A 26,518-nucleotide genomic window follows, 5' to 3' on the forward strand; every position below is an offset into this window, starting at 1 on the left:
GCTATTTTCCTCAATAAATTTGCATGCGTTAATCACTTCGTTCTTCGTTCACCGACGAACGGATATTTGTGACGTTTTAAGTTTTAACATCTTTCATATTTCCCACTTCCGTTCCTTAACTTAGATGTTGCATTTGCAGCTTTTCGAATGAGGTATAACTGTCGTATTGTTCGAATAAAATTAAATACTTGTAATGATACACTGATCAAATATCTTGCCGTCTTATGTATTTATCAACAAACGCTTTTTATAGGAAAAAATTAAAAATATTAAATTGACTACCGGTAAAACGTCGCAATAAATTCGGTAAAATCAGAAGGGAATTTGATAGGAATGTCAGGGATTGAAAATGGAGCGAATTCCATTCGAGCAGCGATGAATAATGGCAACGTCAAGATAATTGTACCGGCGCGGGCATATTCATTGACACATTTTGGCATTATATTGAAAATACGAGGATAGGATTTTGAGAATTATGCGGATACGAGGAAAATTGTGACGCTGAGCGCAATTTTACCCGATGATTCGGACGATTATCGATAGCTCGGATATAACGGAATGGAGAAATCAAAGATTTTACTCGAGCCAATCTCAATTCTATCTATCATGCCGTCGCTTCGATATGTTTTCCATCCAAATCACACCTGACAGATCGTAACTCCGTGGCGATGCGTATCATTGGGGCGTGCAGCGTGGAGAGGCAAGGAGCGGTAACGAGCGATCCCGCGCATACGAAGAAATTACGTCGCGAAATTGCACGGAGCGATAAATCCGCGAGCATTAATCGTTACGTCGTTACGAAATAGGAAATTAATCGATGGGAATCGTTGGCGTTGTCGGGCGAAACGCGAGATCGAGGCTGAATGTCACCGTAACCACGACACCGATACATTTTTCAATACCCGTAATTTCTGAAGAGTACACCTGCTGCCGCCGCCGCCGCCGCCGTCGCCGCCGCCGCCGCCGGCCATTCGTGATATCGTTTTCTATAATTCCTCCGAACGGTAAATCACCGCGGCATTACCGTTATCGGAAACCCAGGGCCTGATTAATCACGCCCCAGAAAATCCTGTTTTTCCTCGCCGCGAAGTAGAAATTGCCGATGAAATATTCATGCGCTTCAAACAGCTGATTTTGCGCGATTTAAATGACGCGCCCGTTAAACGAGGACGTAGGCGGAAAGCTCCCGCTGCTCATTTACGCTCGTTTTTTTTTTCCTCCTCCCCCTCTTTTTCATCCTCATTATTTCTACTCGTCTCGTTCAATTGGATTTTGATGCAGCATCTCTACAGTGTATCATCCGTTCTATGTGTTCTCTCGTACGCGTGTCGGTTAAAATATTCGTCGTTATGAATAGTAATCGGGCAGCGTGCCGATATTCCGCGTCGCGTATAAATATATTATAGGCATTATACGACGATATTTGTTAACCAAATTTTGTCCAATTCTCGAGTATTTACGTTCCCTATTTTTTCTTCTCTCAACCGCTTTTTATGCGACGGCCAATAAATAACGCTTAATGATACATGGTGTGTGTGTGTGTGTGTGTGTGTGTGTGTGTGTGTGTGTGTGTGTGTGTGTGTGTGTGTGTGTGTGTGTGTGTGTGTGTGTGTGTGTGTGTGTGTGTGCGTCCGTATACGCATTATAATCCCACGGTGGACGATTTCAGGTGAAAATGCAGCAATCTGCGAAGTCTATTACGTCGTTAATCGCGGATGTTATTTTCGTTTCCGCCATCGATATCGCGTCAGGGCGTTTATTTGCCCGTTCGCGTGCGGGTGAGCCTTCGACAGCGTATAAATCAATCCTCTGCGCGATCGCATAAATCTTTGTAGCGCGTAGCCTATGCACACACGTATCCTACGTGTTACGGCGTGCTTAATGACCTGTGATCGTATTTTTCAAATATTGGCCATGGGACTAGAGCGAGTACTCGGCGTGCCGGATTTTTTCTTAGCGTTAAAAGCTATCCGCGGTGACCGTTGTTTGTACGATGACTGATTCACCTGTAAAAGCACATTTTATGTAGCATCATTCTAAAAATCGAATGGCCTTGCATGAGTGTGACGTATTTCAAATAAATCAATGTCCGTGTATGTCGGTATAAAATTGACAAACGCAATACTAAAATGTAGAAAATGTCAGCGTGGCGCAGCTAACTGCCAAAATACGTCGTTTCGGACTGATTTTGCCAGTACCAGTCCATATATATCATCTTTTCTTATTCTCGATACAATAATACATTATTATACTTTAAATTGTTATTTATATTTTAACGTATTTTATGATTAGCTTAATACATCTACAAGTCACGTTCTTCCTCGCGCAAAGAACCGCGGAATGAATTGGCCATTATTCTTCAGATCCGAAAAGCGCTGCGTCTGGATCGAAGCTTGTATAAGTATTGGTACTCTTGCATATGTGCCGGAACTAGTGATTCTTCACTGTCTTCCAAGGCGTTCGTTGCAGACCCGGATCGTTATGCGAGATACCACTGACGGGAGAAAGAAAGGGTTATACCTCTATATCCTATCCAGATCTATTACATTATATTCAGGATTTACTGGCATCTCTTTGTCAGAGCTCAAAATGGGCAAGGTGTGCCCGGCAGAACCTGGATTATTTACGAAGAATAGGAGAGGTGAAGCTGCCGTGCGCCGGAAAACTAACGCCCCCAACGCGATTGCTATTCTCGAATGGAAAATAGCCGGTTCGCGTATGGTAGAAGACGCATTCAATCTGGCCAGATGAAAGCTATTGAGTCCTAAATTTTTTTAAAAGATTTCCATCCTATTCTGCGATCTTTTATTCTCACGATCGAGTTTGCCAAAGAAAGAGGGGTATTGATCAGTTGTTTGTACGAGACAAAAAGCACGTTACCGTATATATAATATCGTATATTATAATTTTTCAATAGATTTAATGATGAACGTTTTCGCTATAATATTGGAAATGAAAAATTTCATTTTTGTTCTTTAATAATATAAGAATTAATACGGTTCACTTCTAAAAGTTTTCTTTGGTAATTAATGAAATATTCAACATATGTATATTTTCAGTAATTAAATCTATGGAAAAATCTGCAAACAATAGTTCACAGTGACAAATTAAGATTACATTACAAACACCTGCGGTTTGATACTTTTTCATCGGACTTGTAAATTCAATCAACCGCAATGGTTGTGGTAGCACCGGCACGATCCCGTTTAGGCAGAAGCTGCTGAAGTTTGCTGTCGAACTTGGCGAATGGTCGTCACACGGGGTATCCGACGTCTTTGAAGCGTGAAAATTGCACGAACAATGGGATCGCATCGCGAGAAGGAGATAGGAGCGACAAGGCAAACGATGTCGATGTTCGGCGTTGGCGCCGGGCGGAGGAAGGAAAGACCGTGAACCGCAGGGAGATGATGCGGTTGGCGGCCGGAAAAGCGATGGGGGTTGGAAGGAACGATTCGCTTTGCCGTGAAACTTCGGTCCCCCGCGCGCGATATACTTTCCACGGAGTTTAACCGCATTCGCGCTCGTCGGGAGCAGATTTGTAATTCGTCGGCACACGTCGTCGCCGACCTTTGTGCGCGATGACCTACTTCGCCGATATTTATTTACGACGTCGTGGGAGGAACTTATAAGCGGATCCACAGGGATACGGGAATGCGCTCTTCAGTCACGGGAACCGCGAACAGGTGCTGGCCGTCGAGGAAAAAAAAGTCACGGGACTCGCGTTCTTATTGCCTTTCGACGGTTCTCTCGGTGGGTCTGGACCGACATCTTCTGAATGGCGATTTTACAGGTCATAGCCGAAAGGCGCTTTTAAAACTTCTTTTCTCGCTTTCGCTCGCTGAAAACTTTTCATTTTTTCAACAATATGTTAAATGAGAGAAGCGACTTATCAAAGCGAAGGCTGACGAGTTGACGGAAATCAGATTTTCATTTTTCTGGATATGTCTTGATAAGACAATTTTTTTCTAGTATACTGCGTAATTATATCATATCGCATTACTGATATAAAAATAAAAAATATAAATTTTAATTATTTATATATAATGTTATTGCTGTAAATTTTAAAAAGAAAAAAACATAAAATCTTTTGTTTTTATTTTATACAGGAAGAAATGGCAAATGAATTGATTTTTTACAATTGTATCAAAATTTAAGTTAATTACTAAATGAAAGAAAAGAAATTATACATTCTATTATAAATTAATTATAATAATGTAAAATATAGCATTATTCTTTGAACTAAATTAACATGCAATCCATTTTTCCTTGCTTTTATTCAGCTGAAAAGCACCATTTTCATTCTTATTATAACTATTTCCATTTTCTCCGTACCATGTAAAGCAAAAAAAAAAGTAAAGCTCTCGAAAGCGGAAACCAGCGACGCGTGCTTAAAGAATTCGAGAAAGTTGCCTACCGGTTTTATTTTATTACATATATATCTTACGATGTATATACGTCCATTTTTTTTATTTTTATATCGACCCGAGCTTTTATTGGAAATGAGTTAAAAGTTCTTTCTCTATTCTCTTTCCCTTTCTCTAGTCAGTTGCAGTCGCTAATCTGATCTTTGCTTACTCTTCCACTTCTTGTTTTTCACCATCTCTTTTTGTTATTAATTAATCCATCTTTGACTGGAAATAGTCTTTGTGAATTTGCATTGTAGATAGTTGCCCGCAATTATAGAAATACATTGTGTAAAATTAAATAAAACTCGCTGAACTGATCTATTTCTAACCTGTTTAACAGTTCATAAATAAAAATTTTCTGATATCTTTTTTTAGCATAACTTTACATTACAAATTTATACATTGTTTAAATATCGTTGAATAATGAATTAATATGAATAATTGATATCAACAACATTAATATACACGTAATAAATATGGAAGTGAATTGAGCCGTGCAAACTACATTTGATGCACATCGCGATGCGACTATGTAGATTTCAAGGTATTTGAATCAGCATAGAAGTGAGCATAGAAAGAATACGAAATGTAAGAACGTCGTCTGAAAAGATTTCGTTTGCACATCCGTTTTTCTTCTGTGCAATGGCATGGTATTTCCAATCTTTACTTTCTTTTATAGCACTTTTATTGAAACTTCGTTGTTATTTCAGACAGTCGGAGATAACTTTCATTTACATTGAAATTTGCATCTTTGCATTTGTGAAAGCAGCGAATTTAATTGAAAAATACAATATGCGAGAGGGCGAACTATATTTTTGACACCTTTCGCGCGTTAGCTAAAATCGTGTCGTAAACGAATTTTACTTCAGCAACGAAGAGCCTTATGTCAGCGGCGCCAGCAAACTGCTGGTTAACACCGCTTTAACTTTGATATCATATTCAGCTTTTTAATGACTCGCTTAATAGCGTTACCCATAAGTGTGTGTCGCAAGCAAAATACATTTAAGCGTTATACCGTAAAATGACGTAAGTATTGCAGTTAAAACCTTGACGGAAATTACTCGTATAAATAAATTATTTACGCTACACATACATTACGCTAATTCCATTATTTAATAGTTACATTCACATTTCTATCTAGCTATCACGTTTTTTGAAAAGAATCTCTTAATTAAATAAGATTTGCTGGCTTTTGAAATCAGTACGTACTTTTTTTTAAATCAATACGCAATTTTCTTTCTTTTCTACTTTCTTTTCCGTATTTGACTCTTTCGATCTTTCTTCGATCTTTTCGAATTTGTCTGATAACTTGTTTGCATTTGAAATGATTGCACGAGCTCCGATATAAAAAGTCATTGTATTTTTATAACGATTTATGCATTCAGGAAAAACAGACAATTGTAATATTCTTGTAATAATATTCTGTATTATTTATTAATATTTATTAATATTTATTTGATTTGTATAATTAAAGTAGAAACAAATTAATGCAATATTATGTTTTTCGCATATCATTTGTAATATATGATATTATAATAAATCAAAACAAAGACATACAAGACAGATATTCTATAATTTCATTTTAAACATCAAAAGATATCGTCAGCACTTTTCTATTGTTTAATCATACACAGAAGAGTATATAAAAATAAAAATAAAAATAAAAATAAAAATAAAAAAGAAATTATTAACAAATGCATATAACGTGACAACTTTTATTTTATTATTTATTTTCTAATATATGTGTGCAATTGACAAGAAGTTTAAAGAAGTTTAAAGAATTTTGAGACATCTTCTGAATACTATGTAGAAAGATGTCAAAGAAAGATGCTATTTATTATAGCGTGACGGGAGAATATCTCGCGGTTCAGCCGATGTCGTCCCTACACAGGGCAGTATCGTACATTATATCGTACATTTCATCGGGGACAAGCTTTTCTTCGAAGAGTAACTATCGGATGGAACTTGGCTTGGTTCCATTACGCCCGTAACAACGTGTTCTCGCGACTTCGCCTCGTTATTTCTCGGCGCTTTCGTCTCACAGGATCTGCGACAAGGTTTCCGCGCACGGACTCTCGAACAACGGGTAACGGTGGTGATACTGCTTTCCAATTTGCGACTCGAACTCCTTGAATCTCCTCACCCGGAAAGACACGGCAGAAGTTTTCCTCTCCCCCGAGGACAGCGAGGAGATATCTATTAATAGCCCCGTCTCTTGACACCGCGTCGGCCGAACTTTATAAACGCACGCCGGAAACCACGTTGCTCATGACGCTCATGACTTGTTTAGACGTTCCGCAAAGTGTTCCGCATTGCGAAGCTCAACGTCAAACGTTGCGGCGCGGCACAATATCAGGAGCGGAAGATGCCGTCAGGAATGCCTCGTCCGTGGTGGAGGTCTCATTTCCGCGTGCATCGCTTTATCGACGTTTTCGAGCGCAGAAACAGTTGCCCGCGCTCGTAAATGACGCATGCGTAGTAACTTCCGGCGACAACTGGTATAACATATTGTTTATACTAGAAATGCTTTAATAACAGTAAAATCAGACATTTGAACAGTTATTCTAATCGATTATATTTTCCAAAAATGTTCAGAGAAATCAAAAATTAATATAAAATTTAAATAAATATTCCTTAACTTTTATCTTCAAAAATTCCACATTATTACATTTTATATATTTATAAAATGTACACGTTTATTTATAATATTGAAATTGATGATATCAGTCTTACAATTAGTGGACATTAAGTAAGAGAAGACATTTTTAATTACTAATATAAAAGAAATATTAATAATGTCTCAATATTGTTAAAACTTTCAGGCGATATAAAAAATTAACATTAGCTACGGTCTATTTATTTTTGTACTGATGCTAATCTCAAGACTTGAGTGAATGATATTCTTAGTCTCATCGTTCAAAGACACGACTAAAAAGAAATTGGCAATAACGAGGACACCGTCCACACAAAAAAATTAATGACTCCTCTTGTATCGCATAAATTATTGGCATTTCTCGAACATTGAACTTAGGCGAGTACGTAAAAACGTTGATCGACGCCGCATTGTATATGTCACGTCGATGAACATGGGTGACCTGCCGCAACGGCAATTCTATTAGCCACGGATAGATATACAAAATTTTTTATTCCACCACCACCAGTTTACGATGTGCGCAGCCGTATTACCCATCCGCTCCGTCCGCGTTACGCTCGACGCCATCCTTTTACCTCTCTTCCGTCCTTAACGCGGCGTTCGTTCTCGCTTTTTCTTCGCTTCGGCGCGGCGCGGCGAGTTGTTCATCGCCGGTGCAATTCCCTCTGCGACGCTAAATGTGTAAGCGATAAAAGTATCTCTGTCGGGAGGGAAACGCGTCGTTTTATGTACCCTGTGCATTTCCTTAAGGTCTGACTAGATACCCGTAAATTCGTGAAACGTTTCCAGGGAAGATCTCCTTGCCCGAGGAGAGAAATGTCTCTGGGTTCTCCGTTCGACGGCTTTGCTTAGAAGCCGAAGAGAAGCCAATTGAGAAATTCTTTTTTAACAGACGTAGTTTAATATATTCTATATATTCTAAAGAAGAATACTTTCTTGCAAGAAGAAAGTATAAAATGATAATAAACATATTTAGCATATCGTCAACTTTTTATAGATATTCTATTCTTCCCGATTACACTGCTAATCTAGCTTTGGAAAAGCAAATGCCGATATTGATTTTCGTGTGATATGGAAAATCGAATGTCGGTGCGATAACAATTACCGCTGAACGACGGACGATGAGCGCTCGAACGGGAATACGAAACACGATCTCGTGCAGCCACCATCAGTACCTCATTAATAACGTCAGTCACTCGTGGCACCGGTGATTTAGCGAGATCGCGCAGACACACGACAATCCCTCTCTTTCCCCTCTCTTCCCTTCTTCTCTACGGAGATCAACGGGCTTTCGCGAAAGAGAGAATAATGACGCTCGACGTTGATCTTAAGTCGAGTTCGCCCGCTCGCGAAATTGCGATTAACGAAGACGCTTTCTTTGCGTCCCGACCTAAGTCCGTAATCTGGCCGATAGCGACGAAATTAAGCGCGGCGCTTATTTATGCGCCGCAATTGACGGTAACAGCCAGAAAGTGTCCGTTATTAAACACCAGCTGGCGAAATTTCCGTCCGGTAACTGCAGGCAGAAGCGTGCCCGCGATGTAATCTTAAGTGGAAAGCAATGCTCTCCCATTACACGGTGGCTTGCGCTTTAATTAATCTTTCACTGCTATCGGAAACTTGCAACTAGACCTGAAAGTATCCGCTACCGCGCGCTCGTAAATAAATAAAATGGCTTCCGATGGTTGGTGCTGACCAGGCGGGGCTGGCATGCCTTTCTTACGTGCGCCAGATCCCAGAAGGGTAGTATCGGAAAGGGAATCTATTAGCCACACATGCACTGTCGAGTAAAACAAAAGGAACACGTCGCCAAAATCCGTGCTTCTTTAAGTCACATTTATCACAATTGCGATGGTACTTTTTACAATTAGATATAAGGATATTAGATATATATTTCTCCGGATAAAAAATTGAGTAAGAAAAGCACAGTCAATATATACTTATATATTCTTAAAAGAATTATTTCTGATTTTTTTTTACGATTTTGAAAAGAAAGTGCAGCGGCGTTATTAAACGTTTTGGTTCCATAAATATCCGAAAATTGACTCTGTTTTATCACTTGGTAATTCAAGGTCAAAAATCGCACAGCCAGCAGAATCGAATCTGGAATTTCTTCTTTTCGCGGCCGATAATTTATGAGGAGAAGCTTGAGTCTGCTCAGCAATTGTACTCTCTTCGGTTCGCGAAAACGGATTCCCACTTGGCACGAGCAGCCGGAAGCCCGCGCACCGATTATGCAAAACGATCGAACGTAACGATAACAATTAGGTGGAAGTGCTCGCGGGGTGTTAGCTAGCTGGCTCGCGAACGCAAGCGCGAAGATCATACTCGCTTCCTCCCTTTTCTCGGGAGGCTTCGGACGCCGCGGGGGGTAACTTCCGGTCTGGCGCAATCGGCACGGAGTTCGGGTCGCCGTTCTCTTGGCTGGGCTTCAGAAAACTCGTGGAAACCGTAAGCTCTGCTTGGCAAGTGAATCAATCACTCGGTATCTCTCGAACGCCGGGCCTACGCGCGCGCGCGTTCCAAGCGATTTGTTCGCTGCGGAGATTTCTTCCGGATCTGTGACGTGGCCCGCCGCCAGAATGGACCTTTTCTGATGGCTCCAGCTTGGCACTCGAAAGATATATCCATTGTTAAAGGCTTGACGAATAATAGTCTTAGCACTTTCAACTTTCGATTGTTTATTTGATTTTGATTGTGGATGATGCTATGTATCACGCTTATGTTACGGATTGCGCATATGATATTGTACAGTTGCAGATTTTTATTGTTACATTATCTTTTATTCGTCTAAAATCTTTTTCATAAAATTAGAAATATTGATTATAATAATAGATTATTACATATACGTACATATATATATACGTGAATGAAATCTTTATAAATCTTTTTCTTGATTATTTTATTGAAGTACATCTTCTCACGAAAAAAAATTTTTTATAATCTTAAGTTTCTATGCCAGTCCGTTGAACATAAATGTCCAAAGCTAATCAAACTTTTATTTTTACTAAAATGCAACGTTATCTATCGAACACGAACGGCTCAATTATTTACTGTATATTTGAGTGATCCGGGGATTGTCCGTTTCCGAATACGTTTCTACTTTGTCACTATCGATTCCTTAGAATAATATCCATATTGCTATCGGAGGAGTGGTCTCTCGGCAATGTTTACCAGCGGAAGCCCTTCAATCAGTGTTGAGACCCTCTTCTCCAACATTCGCCGTAGATCCACTCGATCATACGAGAGTGTCCGGCGACGAGGTCCTCCTCTCGAGGTACTTTTACGGTCGGACAACGACAGTGACATTCGGATCTGAGTATCCTACGATTTAATTTAATTTACATAGTCATACCACGTCGCTTCTGCGTCCGTGGCACACGGATCGCGTTGCATGCGGATCGAGTCCTTATGTGTAACAACGTTACGCCCTCGTAATCATCGGGATCGTACGCGCCTCGTGGAACGCCAGCGGCCGACGCGTTACCGCGGAATTAATCAGTCTCTATCTATATTAGAAGGCATGCCCTGCGGTCAGATTAGAATCCCGACGGATCCGTTACGTGGACGGACAGCTGTGTCCGTTAATGGAGCCTGATCGGTCGTGTGCGCCGACTATTCGCGCGATAGTCGCTAATTTGCCACATCAAGCGGGACTTGCGCGTCGCGAGCTAATCTCAAAGAGCCTATCTTGCGACAAAGCTTTATTGCGCAAGCGATCTTATCGGCAACGTATCCCCCCGTTCAACGGGATAAATCCGCTTGCCTGAGGCGCAGATTGTCGAGAATAATCGACATTCTCGCGGTGTTTTGAAGGAAAATTGGTTTTTATTATATACGTTATTTTCTGAAAAAGTTATATTTTCTCGCGCGTTTTTATTTCCATGAAATGTAGGGCTCAACGTCGTAACATATCTAGATAATAATATTTAATCTCGTTCTGTAGATTAAATTTTGTAAATTAAATTATAATTTACAATTTGCGCAAAACGAGATGTATGTTATGAATAAAATAGCTGCTTGAAGCAATGTCAGAAAGTGTCACTTAAGAAGAATTAAAATCATTTGATTGCAAACAAGTCTGTGACCGTAAGAACTCTCTTTTTTCCTGTCTTCCTAGTGTAAAATAAATAGATTTTTTTTTTTTTACACATACGACTACGGTCATTCTGCCTGTAATACAGCAGACAGATATATCATAAGACAGATATCAACGGGAGATGTCGGCCTTGACTTCATAATTTCAGATTTTTATGAGGTTTGTCGTATACGCCTGACATCTGCGCTCAACAGAGAAAATGTGGGGTATTTACCGAGGAAGCAAACGCGGACACGACAGGGAAAACACGGAAATGCAAGGAGCGCTGCAAATAATGTGTTACTTCTTGTACAAAAAATAGAATTGCACTCGGCGTCTGCGCTTTTTCTTTTTGCAAGTTTAAAAAAGTATTCTCTCTCTTTCTCCACTTCTTTTTTTAGAATAGCCGTCCAATTTTTTTTTTATACAAAAAGTGTCGGCTTTCAACTTACAAATTTTGCAAAATATATAACACGCATTATATTATTTAAATTGTATAACTTGAATGTAGAAATAATTTGAACCATTTGAATTGTATATATGTCGTAAGATACGCCGCAAATTTGCATTGCAAATTTGCAATTTTGCAGTGTTGACTTTCAACTTATAAATTTTGCAAAAATATATATCACGTATTGTATAACGTAACTTGTATAATTTAAATGTAAAAATAATTTGAATCATTTTAATTATATATATGTTACCAAATACGCCGTAAATTTGCATTGTTTTCATTGCTGAGAAGTAATTTATGTAGCCGCAAGAATTGAAAGAGTCATTTACACGAATTTCTTCTTTCGTTGCTGAATAGCCAACGCGATACTGCCGAGCTCTATGGAAGTTCTTGTATCGACTTTCGTAAGATCGCTTTTTTTTATAAGATATCTGCAGCATTATTGCACGCGCTTCTCGAAATGCAACGGTTATTTACCCTGTGGGATATGGAGTCGGGCTTAACTAAGAACAATGCAATTATGTTTCGTGCGCTGTTTGCAATCGCGAATGAACGGAATTGCGTTAGCCGCTGCAGAATAATATAAAAACAAAAGTCGTCGATGCGCGACGCGGCACGGAGTTTTAAGCCAGCAGCAATAAGAGGGAGCGCAGTTTATAACATATCGGTGGCGCTTAAAAACAAATGGATTCCCGAGAGCCTCGGGAATGTTTACGGTCGCCGATGGTTACCGTTATCGTCGTATCGATCGTAACGATTTCTAGTTACTTACACCTGGCTCAACACGTGAGAGACGATCCTTTACGTGCAAGAAGAGACGCCTCTTGTTTTTCTCGCTCAGTTGATGCTCGCTCTTTGCTGGATTCACTTTAACGAAATGCTTCTCTCTTTTTCATTCAATGCCGCTAGTACTGGACGACTTGTGGAACAAAAACTGATAAATGACTCGAATTTTATCACGGAATGCATTGCAATTGCATGTAATTTTGTAAGAATAAAGTAACATGTAACAATACGTGAATTTAGATTTTCTGTATTTTCTTTAGTTTATATTGTATTATATCATATTGGTAAAAATTTTATTCTTTAATTTTCTCGCGTATACATATGAAGGAAAAAAATATGCAGAAAAGAATGATATCGATGCCCATGATCCATGAAATAGAGTAGAATACCGGCTATATTCTACTGTTATTTATTCAGATGCCGATAGATTGTAGGTTCAAAGCTGTTATCTAATGTTCATCTAAAGATTGGTCTTGTCAATCTAAATTGGCGCAAGCGTTGCGGCCATCGGAATTAGTGCATGCGGATCGTAACGACCGGCCCGTAACTGCCACCGCGACGAGAGAGTATTACCGAGAGCTTAGCGCGGGATGACACCCGGTGGATAGGGGTGAGGAGTGAGGAGAGGGATCGGTGAGAATCGCAGGCAGGAAGAGAACGGAGTGGTGCGCGGAAATACGCGAGGCCGAAGGGGCGGGAGCCCCGACCGAGAATCACTCCCGTTGCCGCTGTCAGAGACGATCGTGCTGCGAATTCCACGCGAAAGATAGATTCCCTTGGCGATATATACCCGACGATACCGAATCCTCCCGTTTGCTCCGCGTTTGCTTGCTCTATTTCTCTCCCGCTTCCCCCGCGTTCTCTACGTGCTCCGGGGACGCCTCTGATCTTTGCCGCTTTATATACGCGAAGCAAGGTCACCTCGACATCGACCAACAAAGTATAGCCGTACGTAAACCCATTCCTTTTCTACGATTCGTGAAGTTCTCTTCTATGTACGGCATACGACTGTCCTCCATGTCCGTGGCGACATACGAAAGCTTCCGAGGGCGGCTCTCGAAACTTTTCATCAGCAAACGACAGACGGGGGGGCAGTTCGTTCCTCCGATCTGAATGCGGCGGATGAGACGGCTTTCGTTGATACGTTCTGGGACCGAGTATCCCCGGACAGTGCGAGACGGGTGATTATAATCGGACGAATATAGAGTATGACGTGTTACCGCGACGTATGGCGAAAAATGCGTAATAATATATTTATGAATCTCACATCTTTCTCTCTCTCTCTCTCTCTCTCTCTCTCTCTCTCTCTCCCCCTTCTTCCTTCCCTCCCTCCCTCCCTCCCTTCCTCCCTCTATCTCTCTCTCTCCTTCTTTCCCCGCTCGCAGATACTATCCGTATTTATTTGTTACTGGTCCGCGCTCTGGTTACGCGCTTTCGTAACCAGATCGTATTCGGATTAATTTTCGTTCCGCTTCCATTCCAATATCGTAGCAAAACGCGTGATAGGATTCTCTGTTGACCTAATTACAATATTGCACGAGTATCCGTTGGATTAATTTGTGATCAATCATTTCTCAGTTATACCTTTCACAACAAAAATTAGCGAAAAATCAAATATTATAAATTGAATATTGAATTGCGACTATCATGTTGCATGTATGTATATTATATTTCATATATTTTACACACACACACACACACACACACACACACACACACACACACACACACACTATTTTACTTCCATTTAATGGAAGATGCATAAATTAGAAACTTTTATGCACTCTTAAGATTGTGACAACTTTCTTCTTTGAAAGAATATTCGCGTTTGAAATATATTTTTCGAAAGAATTCCGATTGACGAGCGAGTCAAGGAGAGAAAGAGAGAGAGAGAGAGGGGGGGTAAATTAGCGGTGATAATATAAGTAGATAACAGCGAAGTGAGCGCGCAAGTTCGCGAAACTTGATTCATGCAGCGCGTAGTATTTCGCGGCACGAAGTTGCAAAGCTCGCCCTCGTCTGGAACGTTCGACAAATCTAGCGCTTCAGGGATTCGAGACGATGCCTGTTGGAGTTTACCAGCTCCTCTTTCCAAATTATCGGAATTCCCATAGCGGATTCGTGTATTTCACCTTTGATGCGCGATACACGCCAAGAGAATGGCGGAGGTACGTCGACGGCACGGATATGGACGGAAATTTACCATCTCGTGGCGAAAAGTGCTTCTCGCATAATGTAAAAGAAGTTTATCCGGTGATACGAGGTGACAAATCCTCTTAACCACTTTACCATCTCGTATTGTTGCGAATCACGAAAGTATAAACATTATACGTGGGAAAGCGCCAATCGAGCGAATTCGGATGGTTACTGAACGCCGTTAATTCCAGATGAGAATTAAAAACTGATATGAAAAAGAAATCTTCGGTTGGAAAGAAGCTCACAGCTTTACTTATCAACATTTAAGTAAAGTCTGTAAAGTTTGTTTATGATAAGAATTAAACCTAAATGCTCGTATGATGCGCAGCAAAAAATATTTTGCGAATCATGTGGTTTGAATAGATCTATTTCGCTTAAATACACCCTATCGTTAATTGGCTTTCTTTTATTTATTTTTTATTCATAATGTTCAATTTTTAATTTACTTGATGTAATATAAATATTTCGCACCTTAGACCTTGCATAGCTTTTATGTTCCTTATTTCTCTTTTGTTTTTTAATTAAGAACTTCAAGCTGATTGTTGATGTTTGAGTAAAATATCTCTAGTCTAAAAGCGGTATATTTGCGCTACGATATGTTTCCTAAAAGCGGTTACCACTTCCGTCGTAATCAAAGATTCGTCATCTGTGTCGTGTCATCGACTAGGTACACGGCATTGTAAATTCGTTGCATCGTGCCTCGCAACGTTCCTTTGAGAGGAGCCCTAGCCCGTCAACGTATATTTCGCTTAACATCCACTCTCACTTTCTGCCATAGCAACGTGCTCAGATACAGATCGCGGTCTGTTGACATCCATTGATCATGACATGAATAATGAATGGATACACCGTCTGAATAATGCATGCATCAACGTCGAACAACATCCACTCGATAGCGGTGTATAACTAGTCAGGTATACTATTGGGAACGTTGATGAACACAGGCCACTCGCTATTGGCCGTCACCATGATATCGCTACGTGACTGCTGGTCGATATATTTTCTTTTGCGTCTAGCTTTGGCTTAAGCTAAAATCAAATCATTTTCATGCACGTCCATCGACCCGATAAATATTTGATTTCAATTGTCGATTTATGATTTACTCCTATTCCTATGTAGTCGCTAAATTTTTAAGAAAGAACCATCAAATTGGACGTATAAGTTTTTTTAAATGTTCTTATCTATTATTTTTATTAATTGATGTGGGAAAAAGTGAGAGAACAAGAGAGAACTTAAATTAATTACTACATTGAATTAAAAGCATTCAAATATTATATTCAATATTATAATCTATATTATATTATATTATATTATATCGCGATCGAAAGAATGATACAATTATGATAAATAATGATAACATTTCAAAATAAATTTGTTTTAAATCACACATGTGAAAATAATGTTTCCAAACAATTTATCATCGCTAGATTGCGATTATTAAATTTCAATTATCACTAAATCCTTCTTACATTTCAATTTCCATGTTTAGCGATAAAACATATATTTCAACGGAAATATTAAATTACATTTGATGACAACAAATCAATGATCGTTTAATCGCGACAAATTTAAAATATGCTATGTACATAGTCATATTTTTTTGTTATCACGTCGTGGAGTTTCGCTTGTACGCCTCTTCGTAACTCTGAAGAACTTCAATTTAATAGTTCTTGAGAAATATGAAAAACTTTAGTTGTCACTTTGCCTTCTATGGAGTCTTGCAGCTTTGCGAGAGTTTTGCACAGATAGTAAAATCAGAATTTTGTTATTTGTATAATATATTTATTTTTTCTTTATATTATATTCTTTATATTAATATTCTTTGTTTAACATGAATACTTATATTAATTAGAGTTATTAAGATATTAAACAAGAAATAGTGCGAATAATTTAATTAGCTAGAATATTTTAAAAATAACAGGAAGAAATAATCAATCATACACGCTTGCATTTATAATATATCGCATACATTTTTATTTTCCGTCACTATCATTTTCAGCTTTATTCTTGAAAAAGACTAGAAACACACACAATACTTACTTATATTTTACTTTCAAAAAAATTAATTTTGTTCGTGATATTCTGAAGATATTTATACTCGCGCGAAAGGAATTCAACAGAATTTGTCTAAAGAAGTGCAGAAGCTAACGTTGCTGCTTTAACAGAGGTTCAAAAGAATAGAGTGTATGCTTTAGCCGTTAAGGTAAGAGAGAACGTTAATGAAAGAGCCATTGTAGAACTGCCTCGTAGCATGCAAACAAGTTGGGCTGTCGGTCACCCTCAACTGCTGGCTTGCTACAGAAGGATTGCGGAACTCGCGGCTGCAGAATGAGAAGGCGGATCCCGGGAAGAGAGCTCTTAGTTGCGTTAGGTTAGGTAGTTGCAGCTATTTGCGGCTCATCGGAACCATAATTAGTTTTCCTCCGTGAAGTCTCGGTCGACCAAGCTCGATAGGCAGGCAGTTAGTAGGTGAGGGCGACCGAGCGTGCGGAACGGCGGCCTATTCGCCCGATGGAAAGTGCCCTTCGTAACGAGGCGTTTTTGTCGCGGCTTTATCAAATTCCAGGGCTGCGCTAACTCGATCAAGACTCCGGTCTTCGAAATATTTACTTCCCGATAAAGCATGGTAAGGGCGAACGACTAATCCCGTCTGTTGTTCCGTTGTAACGGGCGACCAGAAAATTTATCCGTCCTTTGAACACGGACGGAGATGCGACGTGTCCCTCTGTCTCCGAGCTCACTTGAAAATCTTGGCGAAACACGAAGAATAATGTACATCGCGTTTATTTAAAGGCACATCTCTTGTTTCTTGTAGGTGTCAAGTTTCGAGGAGCATCCAAAAAATTATTGCAAAATGATCATAAACTCTATGATTGAAGGTTTTACAGTAACTACAGTAACTATTTAATTATATATAATTCAGCGTGTGCAAGTACATTATACCACAATTAATCTTCCTGTCTGTCTAGTTAATCAATCGTGGTCGGGAGTAAAACAGTTGTAGCAGTATGTGGTAAATAATCAATAATAGTTGAACTGGTAGGTTGAGGCGATTTCTTGCGGGAGGTCACGCGACGGTTTATCCAGAAATGCTTAAAAACTGGGACGCTCTTAGAACGTCGATATTAACAAAAGCGCGATAAGAACGATGCGTTATAAAAAGCGCGAGGCGAGCACTAGCGAAAAATGAAATCACGGTAACGTCTTTTAACGGCGGCCACATCAGAGAGGCTGACGCCATTATACCTCGTTGTTGTTGCAGGCTCCGTGAACGAGGCTGGTGTTTTTGCGCTGCGAGGTAGACAGGAGGGTAGTCGGCGTGCCAGGCGAACTACCAGCACAACGAGCACAACGACGTCCAGCTCGACGTTGATACCTCTACCCGACGAAGTGGTGCAACCCGCGGCCCTTTTAGGGGCCCCTAAAGAGGAGTCATGGTCCACCAGTTCTTCCAGTACGACCAACATTGCTCTGTCCTCAGATACGGTCGACACGTTGTCCAATTCGCCGATGGAGATTGTAGAGAAGCCCCACAGTAAAGTCATCTTACCCTGCGAACTGGAAGGAAATTACTCGAGATTATTGCAGCCAGGAGCAAGGTAACTTGCGTGTCCGTTTTGATCGATCTATCGCGATCACCAGGAATTGTTGAGATAACATTAAAATCGTCTACGTCATAAAGCATAGATATTTGAAATTTAAAAAAAATGAAATCCGTCTTTCTGTGAATGAGAAATATCGTGTTTTAACTTCAGATAAATTGCATAATATATCGATGATTTTCCTTTTCTCCTTTTGTAATTCTTCTATAAAGTTAAGCCTTCATATCTTTTCAACGTACATGTCTGCATAATAATATTCCCTCATCATATTAATGCGTTATTAATATCCGATTTCACTTTATGGTAACACTAGCTTCCGCGTTGAATATGTCGCAGTGAAATTATTCCCTTTATGGAAACAGAGTCGTTCTGTGACAGTAACGCGGGTACAGCTGAAGTCTCTTCGTCGCCCGAAGATCGGGGCGTAACGAAGTTTGTTAGGTGAACTAATAATGCGGACGCTGCGCCCCTTGTCAGAAGTTACAGAATACGACCGGCGACGTGGCTGCACGAGGGTAGTCCGGTGGATATGATCACGATAGACACGAGAACGGAAATGAGCGGAACCGGGCACCGGTACATCGGCGACTCGACGACCGCGGCGTTGCACATAGATAACGTCAGATTAGAGGACGACGGTGTCTGGAGCTGCACGCTGGAAGATGATCGAGGAAAGATTCTCAACGGCAGACCAGTGAAGCTGATCGTGCTCGGTAAGTACTTTGCGATCTGCTTTCCGATATTTCAATAATGTGGATATTTTATTAATGTGAAAAATTAAAATTAGTTTAATGAAATATTTTAGAAAATATAATCATTTTGGTAGGATCATTTGTTCTTCATACTGCATTTATTTATTTATGTTTTAATAATTAATTATGCATAATAAAATATATTTGCTATAATTAGTAACTATTATTCCATTACTATGTAAATAATTTATAAATATCCAATTCGGAATTGTGATTTCTATACTGTTGAAGGAAAAAGTTTAAATAATGTATGTGAATATATTAAATATTTGATCTTTAGAGTCATCAAAGATTTATATGTAAAATAGTTTAAAACGTGTATTTATTTATTCAAATGATTGATTTTCTATGATATTGATATGTTGATTTATACTAATTTATGCAATAATATTTTTGATTTTAATGAATTTCGTCCATCAAAATAATTGCGTTATTCATAAATCGAAGCGATTTCTTTTTCAAATATAATGTGGTATTAAAAATTCTCTTTATGTTGGCTATTATAAAAAAAATTGCAAATTTTTTTTATATAACGCATTTTTATATGAAAAAGTGAGATGTATGTGAATTTTTCCGAAAAAAACGTGATCCTACCTTGCATAAAGCCTTTCAATTTCACGCGAATGATTAAATTCTCGCAAAATTCCAACTGATGAAGTTTTTTAGGAATGTGCCGGATACATTTAGGAGCGATAACATATGAGAGAAAAATTTTTCTGCAGCGAGTAGTCAGAAAGACAAACTTTTACTATTCCCAACGTTTTTCATTTTTACATTCCACATAATCCTTTTCTAAAAACTTTTGTCGCATTCGAACAATCGAAGATGTTTATTATATCCATTCTAAAAACGTTAAGAATTTTTTAACGTTTCTATATTATATATAAATATTATATATATATATATATATTATATGTAAAAAAAATAAAGAAAAATTAATTACTGTTAAAGTAATACATCGAAAATACGTAGAATTTTTCTTATAATATTTAATTCTTCTAAAAAAAATATTTATTCTACATAAAAAAGAAATTCTTTCTTTTTGATGTTCAAATTATCTTTTTTATACGTAATATTTGATTCATTTGTCTTTTGACATAAACTCTGACATAAATCCAATTAAAAATTATCGTGCAATGTGGACACGTAGCACCTGCTGTAATAAAAAACTTCTTGGCATTTCTTATTCCTGTTACACCCGGGCTTAAGTATGGATAATGTATTGAATAAAAATGTTGCTGTCCTCAAGAATTTCCAGCAAGTGGGTCAGATTCCGGATAAATCGGGAGCCGAGACGTTTCCGCTGCCTGAGTCGCTGGTAATGGCAGAATTTATGCATATTAATTTGCGCCACTTGGACCCGGCGGTCGCATCGTGACAACATGAATATGCATTCGTCTTAAAAGTTCGCCCTAAAACATTTTACCGTCTCTCTTTTTTTTCTTTTTTTTTTCCTTTGCTAGAAACGAACGCATCATTCGTTCCGCCGGTTGCACTTGTCTCCGCATCGAGACGTGCACGTTTACACGAAACAATCGCGCCGCCGCGCGTGACGCTCCTCGCCGTTGTTCGAAAGCTCGTGGCTTCCCGCTGAACGAATAAAGCTCGCTTCGTGGTCTCGTTCTCCACTCCTGTTTTTAATATTCAACCACCAAGAACCACCAGAACGAAGAATACGATGGACTTTTATCTGCCGCGGTACGATTTGCTCGGGGCGCGATGCGGGTGTGCGCGTGTAATCGTGGAATGTGGTAGCACTTCTCGCATGCATTTTTGTGCGTTCTTCTCTGTGCGTTTGATTACTTCTGGTTCATGGCGATGTTTATTTTTCGGTTCCTATACGAGAGCTTCACACTGACAGTGGCCTTTACTATCGGCGGTATACTCGCGGCACTTTTGAACATTAATGTGTAATTCAGGGTATTATTTACTTATATCGTAAAAAGATTTTTGTAATTTTAACATGATCCCTATGAAGCACTTTCGAACTCTTTAAATAGACGAAAATAAATTTTTAATACTAATTTTTTATGATTCATAATATACGAATTTCTGTGAAAACGATGAAAATCTTCTTCATCACAAAATCTTTTTAATATTAACTAACGATGAAATATACTATCTTATTTTTATGTTGAAAAGTTTTATTCATCTATAACTAGTTCACAGATAAATGTTCACATAATATCGAGAAGTCGATTTAAATCGCTTTGAAATAAATTCTCTAAATGTGACCAATTACTTTTTTTCACTTCTCGCCACTCCGGTTTATTTCCCGTATCTCAATGAACTGCACCGACTTCATAAATCTACCGGATTTATATCTTCTCTATTGTACCTTTCGCAAACCGGTCGAGTAAATACGAAAGAAGAGCACTAAAAGTTGCCTGCCGCATGAAATATGGCACCAAAATCCGCGCGGTGCCACGATAAGACGTTGAGTACACTTAATGTCTGCCCTGGCAAAGTCGAGAAAAACAAATCAACCTTGGTTGTTCCAACCTATAAGCTCGCGTCCAGCACGCCAATGCGGACAAAGTAAGCTTTCATTGAAATGCAATAACTTGTATTTCTTTCGTACTTCGTTTTGCACATTATATTTTACCGATCCGCGAATTGTCAGACGGAAGATTTACCGTCGCAGTTGTGTATGCGCGAGTTAATTCCCGAATAAACAATTTGGATAATCAGAGATATCTTAATTAGTTAATTTCAAAATTGTTGGTTTAGTACATGAAAATTATTTATGTTCAATGATTGATAACACACTTTTTGGAAAAATATTAAATAAAACAAATAAAAGAAACAAATAAATAGAAATAACATAATAAATAAGATAAATAACTAATATATAATAATTAATAGTATAATAATATACAATATATATTATTACAAGATAATAATTAATTGTGTAATAATTTTATGCTTATTTCATTCTAACAATATCAGGATTATCGTTTCGGATATTGTTTCGGCTTTTAAGAGCTCTATCGATTATCAGAAAATTTAGGTCAATTTAGGATAAATTTAATGGTGGTCGCAACGTCGGGCCGATGTGATGCCTTTTGACAATAATTTCATAATGTAGGCGATATACGTTGATGATTATCATGTTTCTCCGGTTATCGAACTTAGCTACGTAATGCATACCGCACGTCGCATCATAGCTGTAATATAAAGCCATGGAAATGAGAAAATGTATAAACTCAATTTGTAACATAGAAATTTCAGTTATTTCCTGATGTTTTCGTGCTGATAATATTTAATTATAAATATACGGTATACTTTGTCTATAAAGTGGCACGTTTTTACATGATTAATATTGTCAAATGCATGTTGACAGAGTCATTATTATTTCGTAATTTATTGTTATTAATTTAAAATGTATGTCAGATCGACAAAGAGCATTAATCAAAATGCATGCTAATAGAAAGGATCACAGATCAACAAATATGAAATGTAGATAATAAATAATAGATAATAAATGTAAATAAAAATAATTTATAAAAGGTTATTTAGAAGAATTGTAGAGTGCCGATTAAAAAAAGCATCAAATTGAGTTTAATAAACTTTCCTTATTATATATTTCAGAAACGTATTATATTAAAAAATAAGCATATTTTTAATAATAATTTATGAATGTTTCAAAACTATTGCACATCTAGAAATTTGTATCGATTCAGGAAAATGCATTTAAAGGGGAAACAAGTTTTTTTTAGCGATTATCGTAACGTATAAAATCATCATTTTTATTTTTCGCCGATTATTGGAAATTTAAGCATTTTATTCCCCAGGTAAAGCGCGCAAGAATGGGCAAAGGGGTAACGTCCGTCTGCGGCTGATAAGGATAGATTTGCCTAGCGCTACTCGGGTGCTCGACGCCGAATCCGCGAGCGAGAAAAAGATGAGAATAATGTACGTTTTATGCGGTTGCCAGGTTCCCCGTATTTTATTCGACAAATAGACAGGGATGTTAAGGCGGCTCGTCCTTTACCCGTGCATTGGGCACAGACTGCGATTTCCTCAAGATTCATCTTCAAACCATCACACAAACACACTTGCACACTTGCATAGTCTCTCCCTGTGCCTCCTCAAAGCGCCTTTTATGCCTTCTCCTTCCCACCCGTTTTCATATTAAATCGAGATTCAAATTATAAATATAACAAACATTTCTTTCATGTATCTGGTAGTACCATTTTCTACCTTAATACCAGTTATGTTTCGCATCTTATTTCCTTCGATCCCTTGTTAGCTTTCTCTCTGTGCGATTTTTATTTTATTTCTTTTTGCACTTTCTAAGTTTATATACATATGTGTTCGTACGAATATGTTGTGTAAAAAAAAACTTTTATTTATGTATTCTTCATATCTATTTTAGCATCAACAAGTTGAGTTTGTGCGAATCAATGTAATAAATATAGATTTTTTTTTATATCTCTCACTTCCTTCTTCCTTCCTTGCTTTTTCTCATATTTTTCTTTTTTCTTTTCGTAGAGAAAATTCAATTTACTGCCATCCTTTTCTATGTTTGTACGTGTTGTGGAAAGATCTGACATCCACATTTAGCAGCTTACCGGCACTTGAAATCGTTATCACTCAATCCCTTCGATTTTTCATTTAACTCTCCATCGTTCCTTTCTGCCCTTGTAGTGTCCCGCTGTTTTTCTATCCCTTTTTCAACTTGTTTTTCCCTCTTTTTTCTCTTTTGCCTTTTATTTTTTTCCTTTTCCTGCGAGCTACCACTCTATATAAAGCTGACAAGATCGGTATAAGGTACAGAGAAATCTTGTTGTCTGGCGCGAACAGAAGGCATTCCACTGTCTGACCAATATCGAACTACTCCCCCTTTGGCTGACTATTCGTGTGTTTCTCTACTGCTGCCGGCCAATGGCGGAACTCCATCGGAGTATACATATAGAGCTACGTCAACGAAATTCGTGGCATTCCACTCTCTCGTATCGTCTTTCGATTGCGCTCGACGTCGCGGTGCTTTTTGATTCATGTACATATCGATACCGTTGGTTGCTGCCTCGAGCATGTTCGACCTCGATGCGATTCGAGGAAATTGAGATCCTTGTCACAATGTTTTACGATTCTTTCTTTAAAAAATTATGCTCTTAAGCACCGACAAAATGTTAAAGTTTATTTGGAAATTCTTCCTGCTTTATGTATACAGTACATATAAAATTTATATGTTGATATATATGTTATTGTTCATTCTTGGGAGACTTACTCTAAATACAACTTTATTAATTTATCAACGTTACACGATTTATATTTTATTATGTTTTATTTAAAAATAATTTTACTATTTCAATGTCTCAATTAGAAAAAACATTTATTGCGTACCCTCTTAAAAAATACACAAATGCAAAAGTAACTAAACTAAAAAACAATTAGAACGATCTTATTTAGAACGAATACTTTAATTAAATTTATTTAGGCTGTATGGCAATTTATTATTTATCGTTCTTGGTTACCAAGAGTAATTATCTTGCTCATTATTTTCTTGCATATGCGTAAAAGCATTTGAAAGCCGAAAGTGCACGGTTGATTCGTTCGTCTCTTTTTTTGCGTGGTATGCACTTTGTTGTGCGCCACAACGAAGAGAAGAGTTTACCGAAGGGACCGTCGTTGCTCATTGTTTCTATCGTTGTCGCTGTTCAAAAGAACGGAAACGCTGCGTCAGGCCTGTGTGTCAGGGATGAAATGGAGGACGTTTACACGAAGCGCTCACACATAATGGTACAGAGGTCATAATGGCAAGGCACGTGCATAAAACCAACCGCTCGCGTGTACGTTTCGAATGTGAGGATTGTCTTTTTCCGATGGAAAAAAAAAATGACAACGATTACGCGTTGTCATTATGTCGACGTACGCATAAATTATCAGAGGATCTTTACTGTTACTTAATGATTGGTCGCGTATGTATATCGCGTTGACGCGATTTATTCGTGACTTTGTCAGCAGGCTGGAGCGATTAATTAATTTTCGGTAATTTAAATGTAATTGTCGGACGTAAAGGTACTCAAAGCCGCTAAATAAAATCAGTAATGTAGCGCTGTAGCGCGCGAAAGTAATTGAGTTTACCAATGCCGCGTGCTGTTAAAGTACTCTTTCATTAAATTCCATTATCACTGTTTGTGATTTATTACATGTTATTTATGATTGATTAGAAGTAATCGTCGGCAATGTGTGTACGGAAAATGCATCAGTCAATAGCTGTTTTATGATTTTGTTGTGCTACCACTTCACGTGTAAATGATGAAATGGAATCGCAGCAAATGTGTCATCTTGATTGTGATATCCTAATTGTTGCTCAACAAATTTTACGTGATACGAGCGAAATATCACTTGTCGTAATATAATGATTGATTTTATGGATAAATTATTAACTTTTGTTTTAACATTATGAATAAGATAAGTAAACTTCATTTTTTTGTTTTATATCTGCTTATCTTATTTTTGTATTATATATATCTACCTATGCACTCTTATAAATATTCTTATAAATATTTATTAATTTATCCATTAACGTTATCTACTGCAATTGCGCGCACATAAATGTTTTTTATTATATATATTATTTTTTTTACACATTTTGTGCTGCACTGGAATAATTAATATTTACGTATCTTTTTATTTTTATAATTGCAAACGTTAAATATTTGCAATTACGTTCATCATAAGCTCGCTGTTATTGTGTGAAGTTAAATTGTGTAATACATTATATATATATATATATATGCGATTAATATTTTAATAACAGTCAAGAGTTGCCTCGATTATACATATAACGCTTCTAGTTCATGGTTTAATAAAGTGAATTTAACGGTCTGCAAGTACGATTCTCAAAATTTGATGCAAATTCTATTCGCGAGTAATTCGCTATGTCGAGTTACGTGCTCTCCATAATTCTCCATACAGGTTCAATGCCTTTATACTCAAGTGCAACGTTAATATGCTCTCTCGTACGTGAGAATCGACGAAGCCAATGCGCGATATGCAACTCGTACGCACACTTAGACAATCATTGTTCCAGACCGATGGAACAAGGGGACAGTAGGACCGGGGCATTAGCGCAGGTGGAGTAAATTAGCGCGTCAAAGCCTGGCACCATACTACTACACTGTCCAGTGATTATTGACGCGAGCCGAGTATTGGCCACTAACTACCCATTGAGTAGCTGAAGGTTGCCTCGTAATTAATGGAACAGTCAATGGGGCATCCCCCGAGCTGTCGTCGCATCGTGATGTAGCTTTCACGTTGCTTTTTGATGTCCGTACTTCCAGCGAAACACGAGTTTTTACTCTGCCTGCAATTATTTTGAAACCACATTATTTTCAAGCCGTCTCAAAAATGGTGACCCAGTCACGAAAATTTTATTAAAAATCGGAACAATCCATGTCCTATTTACAACTTGTTGAATTTCATAATTAATAAAACTCTACTGCAGCGTTATTTCAATTACGACGTACAGTTACCATCCATGCCGTTAATGCCGAAAAAAGCTAGACGTAATATAAATAATAATTAGGGAAATAATATATTTTACTAATAATATGGATTCGCTCAATAATTGTTGCATCTT

The 26,518-nt window shown here is 38.1% G+C and overlaps 1 protein-coding gene across 5 annotated transcripts in view; it reads left to right on the top strand.

Annotated features, from left to right (window-relative positions):
- Window positions 1–26,518, top strand: part of tei (irregular chiasm C-roughest protein teiresias) — a 317,350-nt gene that overhangs the window by 167,192 nt on the left and 123,640 nt on the right. For 4 of the 5 annotated variants that reach the window (XM_089080500.1, XM_089080497.1, XM_089080496.1 and 1 more), the window contains exons 4-5: window positions 17,836–18,172; window positions 18,653–18,888. In XM_089080500.1, coding sequence (XP_088936626.1) covers window positions 17,836–18,172; window positions 18,653–18,888 — 573 coding nt within the window. The remainder of the gene's footprint in view (window positions 1–17,835; window positions 18,173–18,652; window positions 18,889–26,518) is intronic. The other variant, XM_089080499.1, reaches the window with a different exon arrangement.

The sequence above is a fragment of the Pogonomyrmex barbatus genome, unplaced genomic scaffold, assembly GCF_055798465.1.
Source record: "Pogonomyrmex barbatus isolate J1 unplaced genomic scaffold, ASM5579846v1 scaffold3, whole genome shotgun sequence".
Taxonomy (NCBI): Eukaryota; Metazoa; Arthropoda; class Insecta; order Hymenoptera; family Formicidae; genus Pogonomyrmex; species Pogonomyrmex barbatus.